Source organism: Lynx canadensis, chromosome B3 (genome assembly GCF_007474595.2).
Source record: "Lynx canadensis isolate LIC74 chromosome B3, mLynCan4.pri.v2, whole genome shotgun sequence".
Classification (NCBI taxonomy): domain Eukaryota; kingdom Metazoa; phylum Chordata; class Mammalia; order Carnivora; family Felidae; genus Lynx; species Lynx canadensis.
In genome coordinates, this window is record NC_044308.2 from 74,624,456 (window position 1) to 74,643,878 (window position 19,423).

Sequence of the window (19,423 nt, forward strand, 5' to 3'; positions counted from 1 at the left end):
GATGATTCCTGTTCCCCTGCCCCTTGGAGAACACTTGGCAATGCCCTGAGACATGTCTGGTTGGCACAACTTAGTGGAGGGGCGCTATTCCTGGGACCTGGTGGGGAGAGATCAGGGATGCCCTAAATATCCTACATCTTTGCCTGTGATTCACAATGTTCTTAGTGATTCTGGATATTACTAAAGATAAATTCGAATCAGTATAGAGTTGATGATTACAGCAAGGATCTGGCATAACATCTTGTTTAAGTTGGAAATAAGGATCCTGTCTCTCCAGGGATTCCCTTTCTCTTCTTTCTTTCCCTAAGTTTTCTTCATTATTTCCTCTCTGTATCTCACACTCACACCCTCCCCCCCCCAGGCCCCCCCCACCTGCTCCCACACACCCCGACCCTTTCCAAAGCTTGTAGGCTGCCTAGGCTGGAGGCCAGTTGCATTGTGCCAAGAGAAGAGAGCATCAGAGAGAAGACACATCCTCACGTCTGAAAGCTGGGTCTTTATTGAGGTTTACTGAGGATTCTGTGCCCTGGAGGGGCCCTTGTGGGTCTGAGGGATGCGGCAGGGCCTCAGCAGAGATCAGAGGCAGCTTGAAAGTGAGTGGCACAGAAAGCCTGCTCAGGTCTGGTTCCAGATTTCCCCTCAGGCCGGCCCAGTCTCCATCGAGGCTTAATTCTGCTTCAGGACCTCATTGATCCAGGGCCGGTAGTGGGAGATCCGGGTGAAGACAGCAGGGGGCTTTGCATTCTTCCGTCCATAGGAGACAATGCCCTGAGCCACCCCAGCACACAGAAGAGGGCCCCCTGAATCTCCCTGTGGGGCAGAGAGAGAGAGAGAGAGAGCGAGAGAGAGAGAGAGAGAGCGAGAGAGAACACAGAAGGTGAGCTGGGAAGTCATCTACTCCCAGTGAGACCTGGGGTCAGACCCAACAGCCCTGGTTCCTCATGGGGTTATACATCTCGGTGTGATGCCCCTTTTCTGTTTCCTTCTGGCCACCTCATGTGCCCTGTGCAGCAGCCTGGGAGGGGTGCCCAGAGATTGCACGGGGCCATGGGTGGGGGAGGAGCAGGGAATGGATCTGCAGAGGGGTGATTCCAGTTCCTTAGGCCCATGATCTGAAACCCTGTCGCTGGCTGACAACCTTCCCACCCCATCTCCTTTCACAAGACGTCTGGACCCCGAACAGTGACTTGTAGAAAAGAACCCTCGTCCGAGGATCACCTCAAATGCAGATTTTGTCTTCCTGGGATTGCCAACACACAATTGGAAGTTGTGGTCGAAAGTTCTGTAGTGTCTGCAGGCTTGGGGATTCATGAGCCTCTGCTTCACCTCTCGCAGAGTATCAGAGCCTGGTTCATTCACTTGTGTTCTTCCCCAGCCAGCCACCCGGCACATTCTCCCGGGTGGGATGACGTTGAACTGGGGCGGAAGGGGGAGCGTCCCCACGGCCAGGGTCAGGTTAGCTTTCTCCTTCAACTGTGGAGGGCATGAGGGGCTGTCAGTGCTAGAAATGGGTGACAGGGCAGTTGGAGGAAATCAGGGAAGGACAGGGCAAACTGTTTTGCATTAGAACTACATCCGGTGGCACGAGTCAGTGGGGTTGGAGTCCAGAGGCAGGTTGTGGACATTTTAGGGCAATGGAGACCTGAAGGAGAAAACTAAGAGAACAGAAAGTGGGAAATGTGGAGAAAGAAGTTATTACCTTCAGTAACATGATGTCATGGAGAAAAGCACTGTCATCATATTTTGGGTGAGGAAATTGTTTTATGACCTCAAGCTTCTGCCATGTATCTTCTTTCTTTTGTATGTTATGGGCTCCAAGTGTGACCATTATGGACCTATTGTGAGGGAGAAGGAAGGACCAGGAGAAACTGTGATGGTCTCAGGTTTCTCCTGCGATGTTCCCATTCTGAGAAAAGAAGACTAGAGTCTATCACGGGGGTCACTGGACTCTAATCACCCCTCTTTCTCTGGACCACTTGTAGCATTTGGGGTGGGGACTCATATTTTACTCAGGGAATAGCTTTCTCAGGGAACATGGACAATTTCCAGGACCCTCAGGAATTCCTGGAGACTGAGTAGGCCATGGAGGACCCAGGGGACAGGATTAGCACTTCCTAATTTAGGGAGCCCTGTGTGAGGGCCAGAGATATCAGAGGAAAGGGGGAGTTGAAGTGGTGGGATCCCTGGTGGACCCTATTGTCTGCCTCCCCTGGAAAGATGGCTCAAGTCCCTGAGAACTAAAGGCCAGTGTTCTTGGAAAGGGCATAGAGGAAGTAGCCTAGAAAACTGGGTGGGGTTGGGAGAGGGAAGCTACTTTTAGAGGAGGGACTTTTGGATAGGGCCTCCTTTTCCTCTCTGTAGGGGAGCCGAGCTCACAGTGATTGAAGATCAGGGCATCTCATCAATTATGGGACCAAGTTCCATAAGTTCAAGTCTTGCCTGTCCCAGCCCCAGGAGCCTCCCCTCAGACCGCCAAAGGGTACGTCCTTGGCTGCCACCCTAGCTGTTAATCTCCAGAAGGGAGAAAAATGGGACCCTGCTGTGTCACCTTCCTGCACAGTGAGCAGCCGTCAGCACAAAGTTCCGTCTTATCAGGAAACCACCGCAAAATAACAGTCTATTCTGGAGAGTGACAATTTCCAGGTGGGCCATGTACGGGCGGGAGTGTGGCTTGCACTCTGTGCCCCCGATGATCTCTCCTGGAACAGAGATCCCCAGGGCTTGAACACAGAGAATGCATAGGCTGAGCTAAAGTTGAGAGGGGCTTCTCTCTAATCTCATCCTCACTGTGTACTCTGCCTGTTGCCCCCTCAGGAGGCTCGGGTATCTGGTGTCCCCACCCACAACCTCTCACATAAATTCTCACTCCTTCTTCCAGGGACAACAGCCAATCTGGGCTCAGATGCCATTCAGGCATTTTTCACCTCGGATTTCCCCCACTGCCATTGTGCCTGGGACCTCAATGCTCCTCTTCCACTGGGCAGGGCCAGTTCTCCAGGTCCTGGTTTCAACCTGCTCCAAACCTTGAGGGCAGTGTCAGAGAATGGCCACATTACGAGGTAAAGTGTAGCCCCGAAGCTCAGAAGATGAAGAGAACATAGGACCTCCTACCCAACATCTCACCTTAAGTCATGAGAAGATGCCCCCTCTTCCTCCCACCTGTTCGGGCTTTCCCCTAGTCACTGGGGTTCCTTGTCCCTGGGAACTACCATAGGCTGCAGAGACTGGGGAAGTCCCAAGTGGAACTTCACTCTGGATTCCTGCAGAGAGATCCTGCGATCTTGTTTAAGAGTCAGCTATATTCAGACTAAACTGTGTTGGGGGCTGATACTGCAGCTTCCAGAGGGAAGGACTCACCAGCTTCAGCTCTGGAGCAGAGGAGAAGGAGCGGCAGGGCAAGAGGAAGACAATGCATCTTCTCAGAGAGGCTGCCCCGGGCAGATGCTGCTTCTGTTTTCCGGCTTGGGTTTTATAACTCCAGCGATGAGTGAAGGGCTGGGCTGGTAACCACAGGAACTGTGTGGTCATGTTTTCTTCTCCCATCCTAAACTGGTGATCTTTCTGATCAGAAGTTTCCCCCAAGTTACCCTCTGTTTTGCTGGAGGTGAAGTGGAGGTCTGACCCCCAAGTTTTGGCTTCCAGGATGAGCTTTCAACCATGGTGCCTTATCTCGTGAGGGGAGGTGGAGGGATTGTGTCTTTCGCAGTCAGGGCAGCTGGTTTCAGGCTCATCAGAAACATGGGTGGGGAGAGTCCTTACACAGAGCATCCAGAAACACATGCACTTTTATGGCCCACAATAGGAAGTGCATTTTGCAAAGGGACCCAGTAGCCATATATATGCATGTGTGACTACACGAGCACAAACATACACACGTACAAATGAATCAAAAGTTTTGGGAAACAATATTTATCCTTGTCATGTGCAATGCTTTCAGTTTCCATTCATTCCATTCCACTCTGTATTTTTTATTTTTTATTTAAAAAATTTTAAATGTTTATTTATTTTGAGAGAGAGAGAGAGAGAGCAGGGGAGAGGCAGAGAGAGGGAGAGAGAACCCAAGCAGGCTCTACACTGACAGTGCAGAGCCTGATGTGGGGCTTGATCCCACGAACCTCGAGATCATGACCTGAGCTGAAATCAAGAGTTGGACACTCAACTCACTGAGCCACCCAGGCGCCCCATCTACTCCATATTAAAATATGGACAGCACTCCACTTAAAGGGTGACCACCTACAATTTGAAAACCATTGATCTGATCTCTCTCATCCTCTGAACCAGATGTTCATAGGCAGAAGAAAGATCTATGGAGCGTAGATGGGGGAAGGGAACATACCCGATGGTAGGGTTTTATACACATTATCACAAGAGCAAGTGGGATTGGAATTAGCATTTTTTGAGAGCCTATGCATCATTTATTGTCCCAACTCTTGATATATTTGCATAACAACCCTGTGAAGTATGTATTATTAGCTCAGTTTTATGGATTGGCTATTGAGGCTTATAGTTTAGAAATAGATTTTCCTTATTCCAAATCAAGGGCCCTCTCTGCCCTACCACCAAAGAGAAACAGAGAAATAGAGTCCCACCAATGGGGATGTAGATGTAGAAGAATGGTTTGCCCTGGGAGCCTGGGGTTTCCTACTCTCTCATTATTATTCAAACTTGTTTTGCTGAAATAGAATGTACACAGAGGTCAGTATCTGAGGTTTTACTCTTTTTATTCTTCAGAAAATACCATTACTGTCACTTTACAGATGTAGGACTGAGGCTCAGACACATTAACATGACCAAGATCACACAACTCATAACTACCATAACCAAGTTTCAAGTACATACTTGCTGTTTTCCCCAGACTTGGAGAAGCAGGGAGTCCAGGGAAGAGTTGGGTAACGGGGAGGAGTGTCATTTCTCTTGGAGACTGAGAAGCCATTTAATTCAGAGATGGGTAAGCACAGGGGAAAAATATCTTCCCCAAATCATTCTACCATGCCCTTGGTCTCAGCTTGGGTTTGTGACTGGAGTGGTTCATTCCTTAGGAAATACTGGTTAGGTCCTCAGTTGTCCTCAGCTCTGACCCTCTCTAGAATAATTACACCTGCACGTATTTCTAGTCCCTGTACAATTTTTTTTTGTAAAATTTTTTGACGAGTCCCTGTACTAATTTTTTCTCACTCTCTTTATCTGCCAGATAAAATACAGAATGCACAGTTAAATTTGTATTTCAGATGAATAACAAATCATTTTTTAAGTATACCTCAATATCAAATGAGACATACTTATACTAAAATAAATTGTCAATCTGAAATTCAAATGTATCTGGGAGTCCTGCATTTTTATTTGCTAAAGATGGCAAACTTACTCTGGGCATTCTACCATCAGCAGAACAGAGGCGAATCTGGACCTGGAGAAGTCTTGTCCTTTGGCCCTGCACCAGTTGGACCCAAAATCCGAGAGGTAAGCAAATGAAACATTTCTATTTTTCACTCATGTAATGAGAAGTTGAGGGGTAGGTAGTCCAGGACTTGTGTGATAGTTCCACAGCATCAGTAAAGACCTGGCTCACCAACATTTAATTTTTGTTTCACCTGTACTGGCTGAGGGCAAGAGAATGGAATAGGTATAAGCTCTGGTCAAGTGCCAATTTCAGAAATAAAGTTGGCACTATCTGCCCATATTTTCCATATTTTCTTCCTTGTGCTGTCATGTGTGTTTGCATGTTTGAACTGATTTCCTTTTTCTCTCTTCTCTGCCCTCCTTCTGCTATTTTGTATATAGTATGTTGTTGGTGGTGAACCTTCGGCTTAGTCCACGGTTTGTAGAATATCACTTTGGGAGTCTGACTAGATTAGAGGTGGCATGGGTATCACCTAGAAATCCTGTACTTGGAGTCGAAAGCAGTAACTGATGAGACTGGATTATATCAGTTCTGGGGAGAGTCAAGCCTCATTTTTCTTTGTACGAGAGATAGAGAGGATTACGTTCAATGAGAGCACTTTTGTTTTAGGGAGGTTAGGTACAGAGAAGGAGTGTGTGGCAGCTACGTGATGGCTTGTAGGAGACATTTGCCATGTATGGTGGGTCCTTAGTGTCTTTTGAACACCCTTCCCATATTAGAGGAATTCCCAGCTATGATTCTTGCTTTCCTAAGGTGGAATCCATAAACTTCCTTTCTCAGGTTCCTTTGCATGTAGGCCTCAATCTTGTGACTGAGACTCTACCAATCAGTTGAGTAGGTATAAAACTTGATTTAGAAAGGTGTAATCAGAGGGAGCAGGCATCATGTGGAATTAATTTTTCCAGTGAGGGTGAGTGGCCAAGGGGTCTGGTTTTTGGGGAAAAATGAGTTGTGGGTCAGCTGTCTGGTGCTGCCTGAGGGCCAAGCCAATGGGCTGTGACACCTTTGCTGAACAGTCCTGTGCTGTAGTTCAACGTCGTTTCCCTGGCTACATCGCCTCTATATCTGATTCCACAGCATGTGAGGAAGATGGTGACTCTGCATAAGGAAGAATTTGCTAATAATCTTTTGTTACAACACGAATGTGTGGGGAGGGGAGGCAAGTGATTTCCCCATTGCCTGAGATATTAAAGTAGAGGTTGGACAGAGTCTTGTTTAAGATTCACAGTGAGTGGGAAGGAAAAGGTTGGGCCGACTATAAAAACACTGGCATTTAGTGACGGCAATGTTCCTGGGCCACTATAATGCAGAGGGATCATCCCTCCCCTGAGTTCCTGAAGCATTTATCATCAGTGCCATTATTCACTTTGACATTCAAGGCACATGGCCGGCTTTGTAGTTAGATGGGAGAACTTGAATCCTTCTGCCGCTTAGCTATCTGTCTGACCTTAGCAAAATTCCTTAAGTTCTCAGCTTTAGTTACTACCTTTGTAAAATACAAAGAATGACATGAAACAGGGTTTTTGGAGAATTAAATATGGTGCTAAATGAAAAATGCCACATGGTTGGTCTTTAATAAACACTGATTTGGTCCCCTTGTGTTATATCTTGCGTGGTCATATAATGGTTTGATGGGCAAATTGTGTATATGTCCTCCTGGAGGCTGTTTATCTTTCCCTCTAAATTCTCCTAAACGTATTATGGATTAATCAGATTTACCAGACTTGAGTCATGTCCTGCTTTGTACACCATCTTGTTTTATTTGTTGAACTTTAAGTTGCCAGGGTGTTTCTTAACCTTGTTCTCTGAGTAATAGCTGTGTCTTTTTGGATTGAGCATGTGACTGAAGTGGGTTTAACCCTCAAACTGCCATGCAGGACTAGAACAGCTGTAAACGTTGACACATGTTGCAAGAAGAAATACTCTTGTAAGAAATACTATGGAGAGGGACACCTGATGGCACGGGCTTGTGCTTTCTTGCCTCCGATTGAGACAGCAGTGCAATGGAGAAGGGACAGTAAGTACATTCTTTATGGCATTGGCCACATTTTCCCGAAGCAGGCTGGAGCTCACTCTGTGCTTGCCCTTGCAATAGCTGATGTTTCTGAATGACCAAGTTTTTCTGAATTTAACTGCTACTGGTTTACATTCAATATCTGCCAAGTAATTTGCAAGGATATAAGCTGATACAGGTTCCTATACCTGGGCCTGTAGCCCTACCACACTAGTTCCTTTTTTTTAATTTTATTTTTAATTTATTAAAATTTACATCCAAATTAGTTAGCATATAGTGCAACAATGATTTCAGGAGTAGATTGCTTAGTGCCCCTTACTCATTTAGCCCATTCCCTCTCCCACAACACCTCCAGTAACCCTCAGTTTGTTCTCCATATTTATGAGCCTCTTATGCTTTGTCCGCCTCCCTGTTTTTATATTATTTTTGTTTCCCTTCCCTTATGTTCATCTGTTTTGTCTCTTAAAGTCCTCATATGAGTGAAATCATATGATTTTTGTCTTTCTCTGACTGACTGATTTCACTTGGCATAATACCCTCCAGTTCCATCCACATAGTTGCAAATGGCAAGATTTCATTCTTTTTTGATTGCCGAGTAATACTCCATTGTATATATATATATATACCACATCTTTATCCATTCATCCATCGATGGACATTTGGGCTCTTTCCATTCTTTGGCTATTGTTGATAGTGCTGCTATAAACATGGGGGTGCGTGTGTCCCTTCGAAACAGCACACCTGTATCCCTTGGATAAATGCCTAGCAGTGCAATTACTGGGTCGTAGGGTAGTTCTATTTTTAGTTTTTTGAGGAAACTCCATATTGTTTTCCAGAGTAGCTGCACCAGCTTGCATTCCCACCACCAATGCAAAAGAGATCCTCTTTCTCTGCATCCTCGCTAACATCTGTTGTTGCCTGAATTGTTAATGTTAGCCATTCTGACAGGTGTGAGGTGGTATCTCACGGTGGTTCTGATTTGTATTTCCCTGATGATGAGTGATGTGGAGCATTTTTTCATGTGTCGGTTGGCCGTCTGGATGTCTTCTTTGGAGAAGTGTCTATTCATGTCTTTTGCCCATTTTTTTTCATGGGGTTATTTGTTTTTTGGGTGTTGTGTTTGATCAGTTCTTTATAGATTTTGGATACTAACCCTTTATCTGACGTGTCATTTGCAAATATCTTCTCCCATTCTGTTGGTTGCCTTTTAGTTTTGCTGAGTGTTTCCTTTGCTGTGCAGAAGCTTTTTATTTTGATGAGGTCCCAGTAGTTCATTTTTGCTTTTGTTTCCCTTGCCTCTGGAGATGTGTTGAGTAAGAAGTTGCTGTCGCCAAGGTCAGAGATGTTTTTGCCTGCTTTCTTCTCGAGGATTTTGATGGCTTCCAGTCTTACATTGAGGTCTTTCATCCATTTTGAGTTTATTTTTGTGTCTGGTGTAAGAAAGTGGTCCAGGTTCATTGTTCTGCATGTCGCTGTCCAGTTTTCCCAGCACCACTTGCTGAAGAGACTGTCTTTGTTCCACTGGATATTCTTTCCTGATTTGTCAAAGATTAGCCAGCTATACGTTTGTGGGTCCATTTCTGGGTTCTCTATTCTGTTCCACTGATCTGAGTGTCTGTTCTTGTGCTAGTACCATACTGTCCTGATGATTACAGTTTTGTAGTATAGCTTGAAGTCTGGGATTGTGATGCCTCCTGCTTTGGTTTTCTTTTTCTTTTTTTTAATTTATTTTTAAAAAAAAATTTTTTTTTTCAACGTTTATTTATTTTTGGGACAGAGAGAGACAGAGCATGAACGGGGGAGGGGCAGAGAGAGAGGGAGACACAGAATCGGAAACAGGCTCCAGGCTCTGAGCCATCAGCCCAGAGCCCGACACGGGGCTCGAACCCACGGACCGCGAGATCGTGACCTGGCTGAAGTCGGATGCTTAACCGACTGCGCCACCCAGGCGCCCCTGGTTTTCTTTTTCAAGATTGCTTTGGCTATTCGGGGTCTTTTCTGGTTCCATACAAATTTTAGGATTGTTTGTTCTAGCTCTGAGAAGAATGCTGGTGTTATTTTGATAGAGATTGCGCTGAGTATGTAGATTGCTTTGGGTAGTATCAACATTTTAACAATATTTGTTCTTCCTATCCAGTAGCATGGAATCTTTTTCCATTTTTTGGTGTTGTCTTCAATTTCTTTCATAAGCTTTCTATAGTTTTCAGTGTATACATTTTTCACCTCTTTGGTTAGATTTATTCCTAGGTATTTTATGGCTTTTTGTGTAACTGTCAATGGAATCGATTCCTTGATTTCTCTTTCTGTTGCTTCATTTTTGGTGAATAGGAATGCAACTGATTTCTGTGTGTTGATTTTATATCCTGCACTTTGTTGAATTCATGAATCAGTTCTAGCAGTTTTTTGGTGGAATAAATAAAAAATTTATAAAATAAAAAATTTAATAAAATAATTTTTTAATAATTTAAAAATACATATATAGTTACATATGTATGTGTGTGTATATATATAATATATATATAAATATATATAATATATATATAAATATATAATATATAAAAATATATATAATGTATATATAAATATATATATATTTAAAAATACACACACAGGGGCGCCTGGGTGGCGCAGTTGGTTAAGTGTCCGACTTTAGCCAGGTCACGATCTCGCGGTCCGTGAGTTCGAGCCCCGCGTCAGGCTCTGGGCTGATGGCTCAGAGCCTGGAGCCTGTTTCCAATTCTGTGTCTCCCTCTCTCTCTGCCCCTCCCCCGTTCATGCTCTGTCTCTCTCTGTCCCAAAAATAAATAAAAACGTTGGAAAAAAAAAATTAAAAAAAAAATACACACACAAAAAAGCGAATGAATGATGCTAGATCCTAGGTGTGTTTTTGTCTGGGTGTTGAAAGTGGTTTGACAGATTAGAGAAAAAAAGGGGGGGGGGAGAAAAAAAAAAGGAAATCATTTGAGAATTTTAAAAAATGAATACACTGAAGTAGACTAAAATGAGATGATGGGAGTAATATAGAATTTGAAAAAATTTACACCAAAGTAAAGAATATAGTAGAAAAAAATTAAAGAAAAATATTTTTAATAAAAATTAAAAATAAAATTAATTTTTTTCTCTTTCTGTATTGAAGAAAAAGAAAAGAAATGAAAAAGAAAAAAGAGAGAAAGAAAAAAGAAGGAAATTGTTTTAAAATTTGAAAAAGTGAATCCACTGAAGTAGACTAAAATAAAATGATGGAAGTAAAATAGAATTTGAAAAAATTTACACAAAGGTAAAAAATACAGTAAAAAATTAAAGAAAAATATTTTTAATAAAAATTGAAAATAAAAATAAATTTTTTTCTCTTTCTGTTTTCAAGAAAAAGAAAAGAAGTGAAAAAGAAAAAAAAAAAAAGAAAATTGAATAGATGGATCTGCTAACAGATTGCAATAGGACTGACATTACTTAGTTTTCCCCTAGAAGTCAGACTATGAAGCGCTTTATAGTCCATAAACTAAGTAGGCGGTGAGACCTGTGTTCTTGAAGAGCGAGGTTGGCGAGGTTGGCGGGGCTCAGTGTAATGGCTCTGCTCTCCACTAGATGGCACTGCTAGCCTACTGGGATGGAATGTTATGGTGCTCGCAGGTCCGCAGGTCCGTGTGAGTATGCGCATGTGCGGGAGCGGTGAAAATGGCGTCACCCAGCTACCTGGTCTAGTATCAGAAGTCTGTTCTCCCCAGTCAGCAATCTCACACCCATCCTTTGTCTTCGGTTTTCTTCCACTCCCTGCTTTTTCACTCTCCGTGACCAAGCCCCAGGCAGTACCTCTCTCCCGAGTTTTGTCTCAGATGCAGCTGTTTTCCCTGGCCCCTTACTTCTAAAGGAACTGCGGCTTTGACCCGCTCCGCCCCTCTGCAGGAGGGTCTCACAGAGGAATGGCCGAATGTCAGCTGCACCCAGGAACGCTTGCTGGACCCTGCTGCTGCTGGTGCCCCGAGACTGCAGCCAGGTGCCAGCCCACCCCAGGAAAAGGTTCGTGAGATAGTTTAGCAGCAGCTTTTCAGGGATTATGGAAAATCACAACACACATCTGGCACCAGGCTTCACCCTTAACGACCTTGTTCTAGCACCAGCGAATGTGGCTGTTTTCTGGGGTCTGCTGGGACCAGGTGGCTTTAACCGTCTCTACCAAATGTCCTTGCAGCAGTGGAACAGCTTTTTCCCGTGTGCCCCAACAACCTCCCAGACCCCACTCTGCTCCTGGGGATCCGCCCTTCCCACCAGGCACCACCAGGTATCGAGCTGCGGAGTTGTAGCCTTTGCGCTCCCCTTGTTTACAGTCTTAATGGAACTTAAACCCTCTCCTTTCTCCTTTCTCCCTTTTTAGTTTTGTCCCTGTGGCTGTTTCCAATTTTCTGCTTTCTCTCCAACTGCTTTTGGGGACGGGTGCTTTTCCCGTGTTCTCCCCTCCCCTGCCCCCATCTCCATCCTCTCTCCACCTGCAAAAGCACCTCCCTTCCTGCAGCTTCTCGCTTCCCAAGTTCACCTCTCCGTGCTGCGTACCTGCTGGGTTCTGTGGTTCAGGTTGTGCAGATTGTTGTGTTAATTCTCCAATCAGTTTTCTAGGTGTGCAGGATGGTTTAGTGTTGGTCTGGCTGTATTTCATGGACACACAAAAAACTTCCATGTTGTTCTGCCATCTTGGCTCCTCCCCCCCACACTAGTTCCTTTTGAATGACTTCCCTCAGCATGATTGTTCCAGTGGACAGATTATCCAAGAGAATGACGGATGAAGAGGTCCTGGGAGCTGACTCCAAGTTTTGGATTGGGAGGAATAGGTCTCATGCCCTCACACAGGCTCTTCAGCAAGAACCACCCCCCACCCATGGGTGCTTTTTTGGATTTCTTCCTGCTAGGTCTTTTTTCCATTTACCATTCTTGCGATAGGCTGGTGTTTGAGCAGGCAAAGTCCTAGGGTGCCCCTTCTCACGAGTTTGGGCAAGCCCTTTGCCCTGAGCAGTTTCTCCTCTGGACCCTGTGATGCTATCACCCCCCATCACTCTCAGGATCGGTCAGGCAGGCCCTCCTCTTCTGCACCTCAGAATTAACATGGCACCGAGTGGCCGTGGTGGCCTTATGTTTTCTGGGTGTGCTGTGGGAGAGACTGGTGAGGCAACAGCTGTGGTTTCCCTTCCAGGGGTCTACGCCATGCTCGTTTAATCTGTGGTTGTCGTCAATGACAGAGTCAACACCTGGAGGCTCAGCCCATGGTGTCCCCGGCTGCTTCCTGTGGGCCACACTGTCAGGGTATCACTCCTGGATTTGGACCCACTTGTGTTCTAGACAGTCCTAGAATGGGCTGGTATCCTCCTTCTACTGGGATTGCTATTCCGTGTTGAGGCCTCATACGGGTGTCTCATTTGACTTGTTTTTTTCTCCATGTCTTATGTTTTTAGTTGCAAGGAGATTCCTTTGTTCCTTGAGTGGTGAATGCTCCCAGCTGCAGGTAGATTCCAGTAAGCCTGTTGGGACAGCTTGAGGAGAAGTTATGTGAGATATCAGAGGCAGGGGGTGTACAGAACCCCCAGCACGGGGGCGAGCCAGCCATCTAGGTGTCACTGAGAGTTTTCCCCGGTGTTTCTGATGAAAGACATTGGGTTGTTTCCAGGTTTTTGTAATTATGAATAGAGCTGGTTTAAACATTTGGGTACAGGTTTTTGTGTGAACTTAAGTTTTCATTTCTTTTTTTATTTTTTTTATTTAAAAAAAATTTTTTTTTCAATGTTTATTTATTTTTGGGACAGAGAGAGACAGAGCATGAACGGGGGAGGGGCAGAGAGAGAGGGAGACACAGAATCGGAAACAGGCTCCAGGCTCTGAGCCATCAGCCCAGAGCCCGACGCGGGGCTCAAACTCACGGACCGTGAGATCGTGACCTGGCTGAAGTCGGACACTTAACCGACCGCGCCACCCAGGCGCCCCAAGTTTTCATTTCTGTAAGGTAAACAGCCAGGGGTAGGATTCTAGGTCATACAGTAAGTGTATATTTAATTTTCTAAGAAACTGCCAACCTCTTTTCTAAAGTGGCTGTACCACTTTGCACTCCCCTAGCAACGGATGAAGTTATGCAAGCCCTGTCAGTCCCTTGGGGTCCGATTCAGCCTGCAGACAGTCCAGATCTCTGCGGTCTCGACAGGCCCCAGTACTTCTTGGAGGCCAGGCTGGCAGGGTAGGCTGACTACTCTGTCCACGTCTCCGGTTGTCCAGCTTCCCGGGAAGAAAAGCTGCCGTCTAAATGTGCTGTCCCAAGGGGTCAGGAGTGTGTGGGGTCTTAGCAACAATTCAGTGTGTGCTCTGGTCTCCTAAGCAGACATCACACATAATGTCCTGTTCCTTGTATTTCATGTTTAAAACTACTTAATTATACAAATATAAAATGAGATTTAGGGCTAAAAGAAAAAAACACATCTTTTAATTATCATTGTAGCATAAGTTCTTTCATTTTTGAGATCTTTCTGATTTTTTCTCTTAAAAATTTGTCAGATGGGGTGCCTGGGTGGCTCAGCCGGTAAAGCATCTGACTTCGGCTCAGGTCATGATCTCACAGTTGGTGGGTTTGAACCCGATGGGCTTTGTGCTGATAGTGCAGAGCTTACTTGGGATTCTGTGTCTCGCTCTCTCTCTGCCCCTCCCCCACTTGTGCTTGCTCTCTCTCTCAAAAATATATAAACACACACACACCCAAAAAAACCTAAAAATAACTAAAAAAAAAATTTCAGACTTATGCCTGTTTTTGTCTTTCTTTAATGGTAATTTAGGGGTGGCTGGGTGGCTCAGTCGGTTAAGTGTCTGACTCTTGATCTCAGCTCAAATCTTGATCTCAGGGTCATGAGATCCAGTCCTGTGTTGGGCTCTGCACTGGACACGAAGCCTACTAAAAAAAAAATGGTAATTAAAAATTTTTTTCACAATCATGTTTTATTTGCATCACAAGTATATATCACAAACTGTATTTTATACATTGTGTGGGCATTAACATAGATCTATTTTTTTTTAAATTTCTTTTTAACGTTTATTTATTTTTGAGACAGAGAGAGACAGAGCATGAACAGGGGAGGGTCAGAGAGAGGGAGACACAGAATACGAAACAGGCTCCAGGCTCCGAGCTGTCAGCACAGAGCCCGACAAGGGGCTCGAACTCACGGACTGCGAGATCATGACCTGAGCCGAAGTTGGCCGCTTAACTGACTGAGCCACCCAGGAGCCCCAGATCTATTTTTTAAATAAAATTTTCTTTTAAATCATAAAAATTATAATATTTGCTATTGCTTTTATATTTTTGTATTTAGAGTGATTTTCACCAGGTCCTTTTTATTTCTTCCTATATCTTCAACTTTCTGTCTATTGTCCTATTTTTATTGTTCATTATTTACTGAAAAATGTTTATTCATTTATTTTGAGAGAGGGACGTTTGGGGAGGGGCAGAGAGAGAGAGGGAGAAAGCGAGAATCCCAAGCAGGTCCTATGCTGTCAGCACAGAGCCCAACACGGGGCTTGATCTCATGAACCATGAGATCGTGACCTGAGCCAAAGTCAAGAGTTGGATGCTTAACCGACTGAGCCACCCATGCACCCTATTTTTTACTTTTCTTATTTCTTTGTAAAAGTGTTTATTAATTTTGAGAGAGAGAGAGAGAGATCTCTCTCTCTCTCTCTCTCTCTCTCTCTCTCTCATTTGGGCTGCTTCCATACCTTGGCTATTGTAAACAATGCTGCAATAAACATAAGGGTACCTGTATCTTTTCAAATTAGTGTTTTCATTTTCTTTGGGTAAATACCCGGTAGTAAGTAGTGAAATTACTGGATCTTATGGTATTTCTGGTTTTAAGTTTCTGAGGAATCTCCATACTGTTTTCCACAGCGGCTGTACCAATTTACCCACTTACACTTGTTTTACACATAGAGTTAATTACCAGTCTTGTATATTATGCTTGCTTTTTTTTTTTTTTTTTTTTACACCTGTACTGACCAGTGGCAAAGCTGGAAGCCATGAACTGTGACTGGCAGGCTATAGGAGGATAGAGGTGCTGGGTTCCCTGTGGGCAGCAACGGCAGCTCTTTCCTGCCTGGGGCCAGGCCTGCCTTCTCAGGCCTTTTAGGGACTGTAGTGGGACCTGTTTGGAGGTCCTTGAATTGCAGGTTCCTGAGAGTTAGTTGGAGTTGATGCCCTGTTTCCCTGCGTTAGGGTAGGTGTGGCTGTGTGTTTGCTCAGCTCAGAGTGTTGCAGGTCACTTGGAGGAGGAAATGTTGGAGAACTTGGGCCAACTCAGATATCCTTCTGGAAGACCTGAGACATCGTGTCATTTCTGGAGGAAGATGACAGTTGAATTTGGGTGGCTCTGATGTAGTTCACAGACTGGGCTGACACTGATGGTTTGGGGGCTCTCCCCTCAGCTAGAATGGTCCTGCCCCACCTACAACTTTGTTTTGACGGCTGTAACAGACGGACCCATTTGGAGGACTTCTAGGTGTCATCCCTCCCCCTCCCTCCTGAGCTCTTGTGCTTGGGAAGTTTTATCCTCCCCACTTTTCCATCTTGGCACATGGTTCCCTGGCTGCAGACCCAATATTGAGAGAGATGATAATGATGAGGTAGAAGTGGGTATAGGGACTCGAGATAACAACAGCCTAGGCCTGGGGTCATCTCTGGAAACAGTCATGGGGAGTTTGCTATGGTGCATCTCTGCTCTGAACTGCAGTAGCTGAGACACAGGTTTTGAGGAAAGAGGAACATTGAGAGGAGGAGGAGGAAGAAAAGGAGGCAGTGGGGGAAGAAGGTAAATTAGTGCCAACATTACTTTGGATGTTAAATCCAAAGTGTGCAGATCAAATTTTTTTCTTCAATAACCCATAATACCACACAGTGCACAGGGAGATAAGTAGGCAAGATTATTAATCTGGTAAGAAAGGAGCCCAGAACAATTCTTCATTCAAGCCATAGAAGGATATCTGGACTCCTCCGTCAGAGCAGACCAGCTCTGTGGGAGAGAGAAGAGTCTCACGCACATAAGTATGGTGAAGGCAGCATTTTTATTGAAGTTTGCTGGGGATACAATCAGTAGGGGCTTTGTGTGCCTCTGAGAGCCTCCCTGGGCTCAGGCTGGGGTCAGGTTCTGTGGAACCCAGGGCTACTCAGGGAGGCCTCGGGCTTTGGGATTCTCACGTAGGCTGGTCAGGCTTCTGTGGCTACTGTTTCTTCAAGATTTCATTAATCCAAGGCACATATGGGGAGATTCGAGTGAAGACAGCAGGGGCTTTTGCATCTGTACGTCCATAAGACACAATACCTTGGGCCACCTCTGCACAAAAAAGGGGGCCCCCAGAATCCCCCTGTGGGTTAGAGAAAGCAGATCATGAACAGGAAACATCCTTCTCACCCTACTGTCACTTCATCTGGGTTCTATCAGCAACCTGGCTAGTGCCAAGATACCCTAGAGTCAGATCAGGAATCCTGGCTCCTCATGGAGTCATAAGTTAGGGGTTTAATGTCTCTGGCATGGAACCATAAGCCTAGATCCTGTTCTCTCCATCTCTTCCTTTCTCTCCTGAAGACCTGTCAGCCAGGTCTTCAACTAGATGAGAGGGTCAGAGGCAGGACTTGGGTATGTGAGGATGGAACCCAGAAGGAGGATTCTAGTTCCCATGGTGCTAGAAACCCACAAGCTCAGACACCAGTCACTGTACTAGGGGACTTCATGACCCCACATCCTCCCAGGAGGATGCTGTCTCCCAGGGACCGTTGTGAGGAGAAAGTGTAGGTGTGTGGTCACCTTGTATGCTGATCTTGTCTTCCTGGGATTGCCCACACAGATTTGTAATTTATGGCTGTAAAACGTATAGTGGTTGCAGGCCTTGGCATCCATGAGTCTCAACTTCACCTCCCTCAGAGTATCTGACACCGACTCCATCACTCCCGTTCTTCCCCAGCCAGCTGCTCTGCACATTCTCCCAGGTGGAATGAAGGTAGACCAGTGGGCAGGGAGATTGTCCCCATGGCGTGGGTCAGCTTGGCTCTTGTTTGTAGCTGTGAGGGAGGGAGAGTAGATGGACCTCCAGTCCCAGAGAACGTGGGGGGTGTGCTGTGGTAGAGGCTCCCTGGGCAGGGCCAAGAGTTTCTCCCCAGTGGGATGGTGATGACATGGAGTGGGATGAGGGTGGGTCCCGAGGACATGGGTTGGACAAGGGAGAATGAGAAATGCACAGGTTAGGAGAAAAGTTCAAGAAGGGGGAATGGGAAAGTGCTGGAAGGCTAATGGCACCTTCAGTAACATGATGTCATTAAGGTTGGTAAAAAAGTTGTAATTTGGGTGAACTATTTGTTCTGAGACTTCCAGCTTCTGCCATGTGGATTCTTCCTGTTTTATGTCATGAGATCCCAGAGTGACAGTAATTTTCCTGTTGAGAAGGAGGAGAGAGGCAGGAAAAGGTGCTGGTCTTCTGAAAAGGGTTCATTCTGAGCAAGGACACATCAGGCTCTCTTCTTTCCCAGTACAAGGCAAGACCTGAGGAACTCAGGTCTTAACTGAGGACAGAAGTCCCCCCTCCCACCCCGGGATCATAGTGGGTTCAGGAAGGGCCAGGCCCTGGCAGCTACATGGGACTGAGCGAGCTCAGCTGGCTGGCATCAGGACAGAAAGGCAGTGTTAGCTTGCTGTGACCTGGCTGGTCTTTGGAGGTGGAGACAGCAAATGAAAATGGGCTGGTCCCTCCCAATATGCATTGCTGATCATCTTGAGATGAGCAGGACACAAGAATTTCTCCTTAGGCCACTTTGAAGTTGCGTGTAACTCTGGCACCTACAGCTCCTCACGTGAAAAGAGAGTAGGTCAAAGTTTTCTTACCTTCCTTTACAATAAGCGGCTGTCAACACAAATTCTTGACTTACGAGAAACCCACCACAGCTGGCAACATAACCCTGGTCAGTGATGATTTCCAGATGGGCCATGTAGGGGCAGGGGTGCGGCTTGGACTCAATGCCACTGATGATTTCCACTGAAACAGAGAACCCCAGGTCCCTAAATGCAGGCTCCCTTGCCTTGGGATAGAGCACTGGGTGAGGGAAAGGAGGTGGAAGCTGACGACCCACAGAGCTTTTACCTTACTTCTAATGGAGCTCAGACCTCTGTGTGTCCTTTTTGCTGGTTTCTTGACCCTAATCCGCCTTGTCAACTGACCCTCACCCTACTTTCAGAACATGATGGTTAGTCTTGATTCCGAGCTGTCATTTAAACGTTTCTTCAGGTCTCTATCCTGACCTCTTCCACCTGAGAGCAAGCACCAAGAAGGACCATGAATCAGAATTGTGGCTATTTTCAGGAAAGTGGGTTAGGAGGAACTTCCAAAGACAGTTTTCTGATTCTTTCTCCACCCAAGTCTTCTCATCCCAGGGAAACTGTCATCAACTGCAGGGAAAGAGTCTGACCCTTCCAGGTGGAGATTTCCCCCTAGAATACTTGTTATGGAACTTGTAGCCTGACTTAAGGGCTTCTTTGACAGGGGGTTACACCCTAGACTCACCACCTCCAGCTTCAGGAGGCAAAAGAAAGGCCAACAAAAGGACTAGGACCTGCATTTTCCCAGTGACAGTGTCCATGGTGAGCTTCTTCTGTCCCTGCCCTCCCTTGCCCCTGCTTTTATAACCCCAGAAGTAGAAGGAAGAGGAGGACTGGAAACCACAGAAACCACCTAGTCACATTTTTGTCTTTCACTTTGGCCTGGCTAGCTTCCTCATCAGAAAGTCTTATGACCCTTCTCTCTGCTCTGCTGGTGTCGAGGCTATGGTCAGAGCCCAAGAGTTCTGTTTACTGGGACGAGGCATGCACCTTTCTCATCTAATGCAGTTCTCTTGAGGCAGTATAGTAACACAGATGAAGGGGTTTTAATTTTTTAAAATTGTATTTATTTTTATTATTGAAGTATAGTTGCCATATCATGTTATGTTAGGTTTCAGGCATACAACACAGTGA

General features: G+C 45.5%; 2 protein-coding genes across 3 annotated transcripts; both read right to left on the reverse strand.

Annotated features, from left to right (window-relative positions):
• Positions 1–476: 476 nt before the first annotated feature.
• Positions 477–3,460, reverse strand: LOC115516319 (chymase). Of its 2 annotated transcripts, XM_030318849.1 has the most exons (6): positions 3,358–3,430; positions 2,925–3,023; positions 2,549–2,699; positions 1,700–1,835; positions 1,219–1,473; positions 477–810 (listed from the first exon to the last, which is right to left on the reverse strand). In XM_030318849.1, exons 1-6 carry the CDS (start codon positions 3,413–3,415, stop codon positions 667–669), a joined length of 843 nt encoding a protein of 280 aa, XP_030174709.1. In that variant the 5' UTR covers positions 3,416–3,430; the 3' UTR covers positions 477–666. The 2 variants fall into 2 exon arrangements, with proteins under 2 accessions (XP_030174709.1, XP_030174708.1); XM_030318848.1 differs by lacking the exon at positions 2,925–3,023 and having other exon boundaries at positions 3,358–3,460.
• A 13,183-nt stretch (positions 3,461–16,643) lies between these two features.
• Positions 16,644–19,029, reverse strand: LOC115517207 (mast cell protease 4-like). The gene is given in 6 exon segments (XM_030320326.1): positions 16,644–16,787; positions 17,228–17,427; positions 17,430–17,481; positions 17,717–17,852; positions 18,299–18,449; positions 18,975–19,029. Coding segments are annotated over 6 exon segments (738 nt in total).
• Between the last annotated feature and the right edge of the window lie 394 nt (positions 19,030–19,423).

Coding starts and splice junctions, on each gene's coding strand:
- LOC115516319 (XM_030318849.1), bottom strand. CDS start 3,415: ATGCATTGTCTTCCTCTTGCCCTGCCGCTCCTTCTCCTCTGCTCCAGA. Junction 3,024..3,357: donor CTGCTCCAGAGCTGAAGCTG/GTGAGTCCTTCC, acceptor ACTGCCCTCAAG/GTTTGGAGCAGGTTGAAACC. Junction 1,836..2,548: donor GCTGCTCACTGTGCAGGAAG/GTGACACAGCAG, acceptor CCCTCACAATAG/GTCCATAATGGTCACACTTG.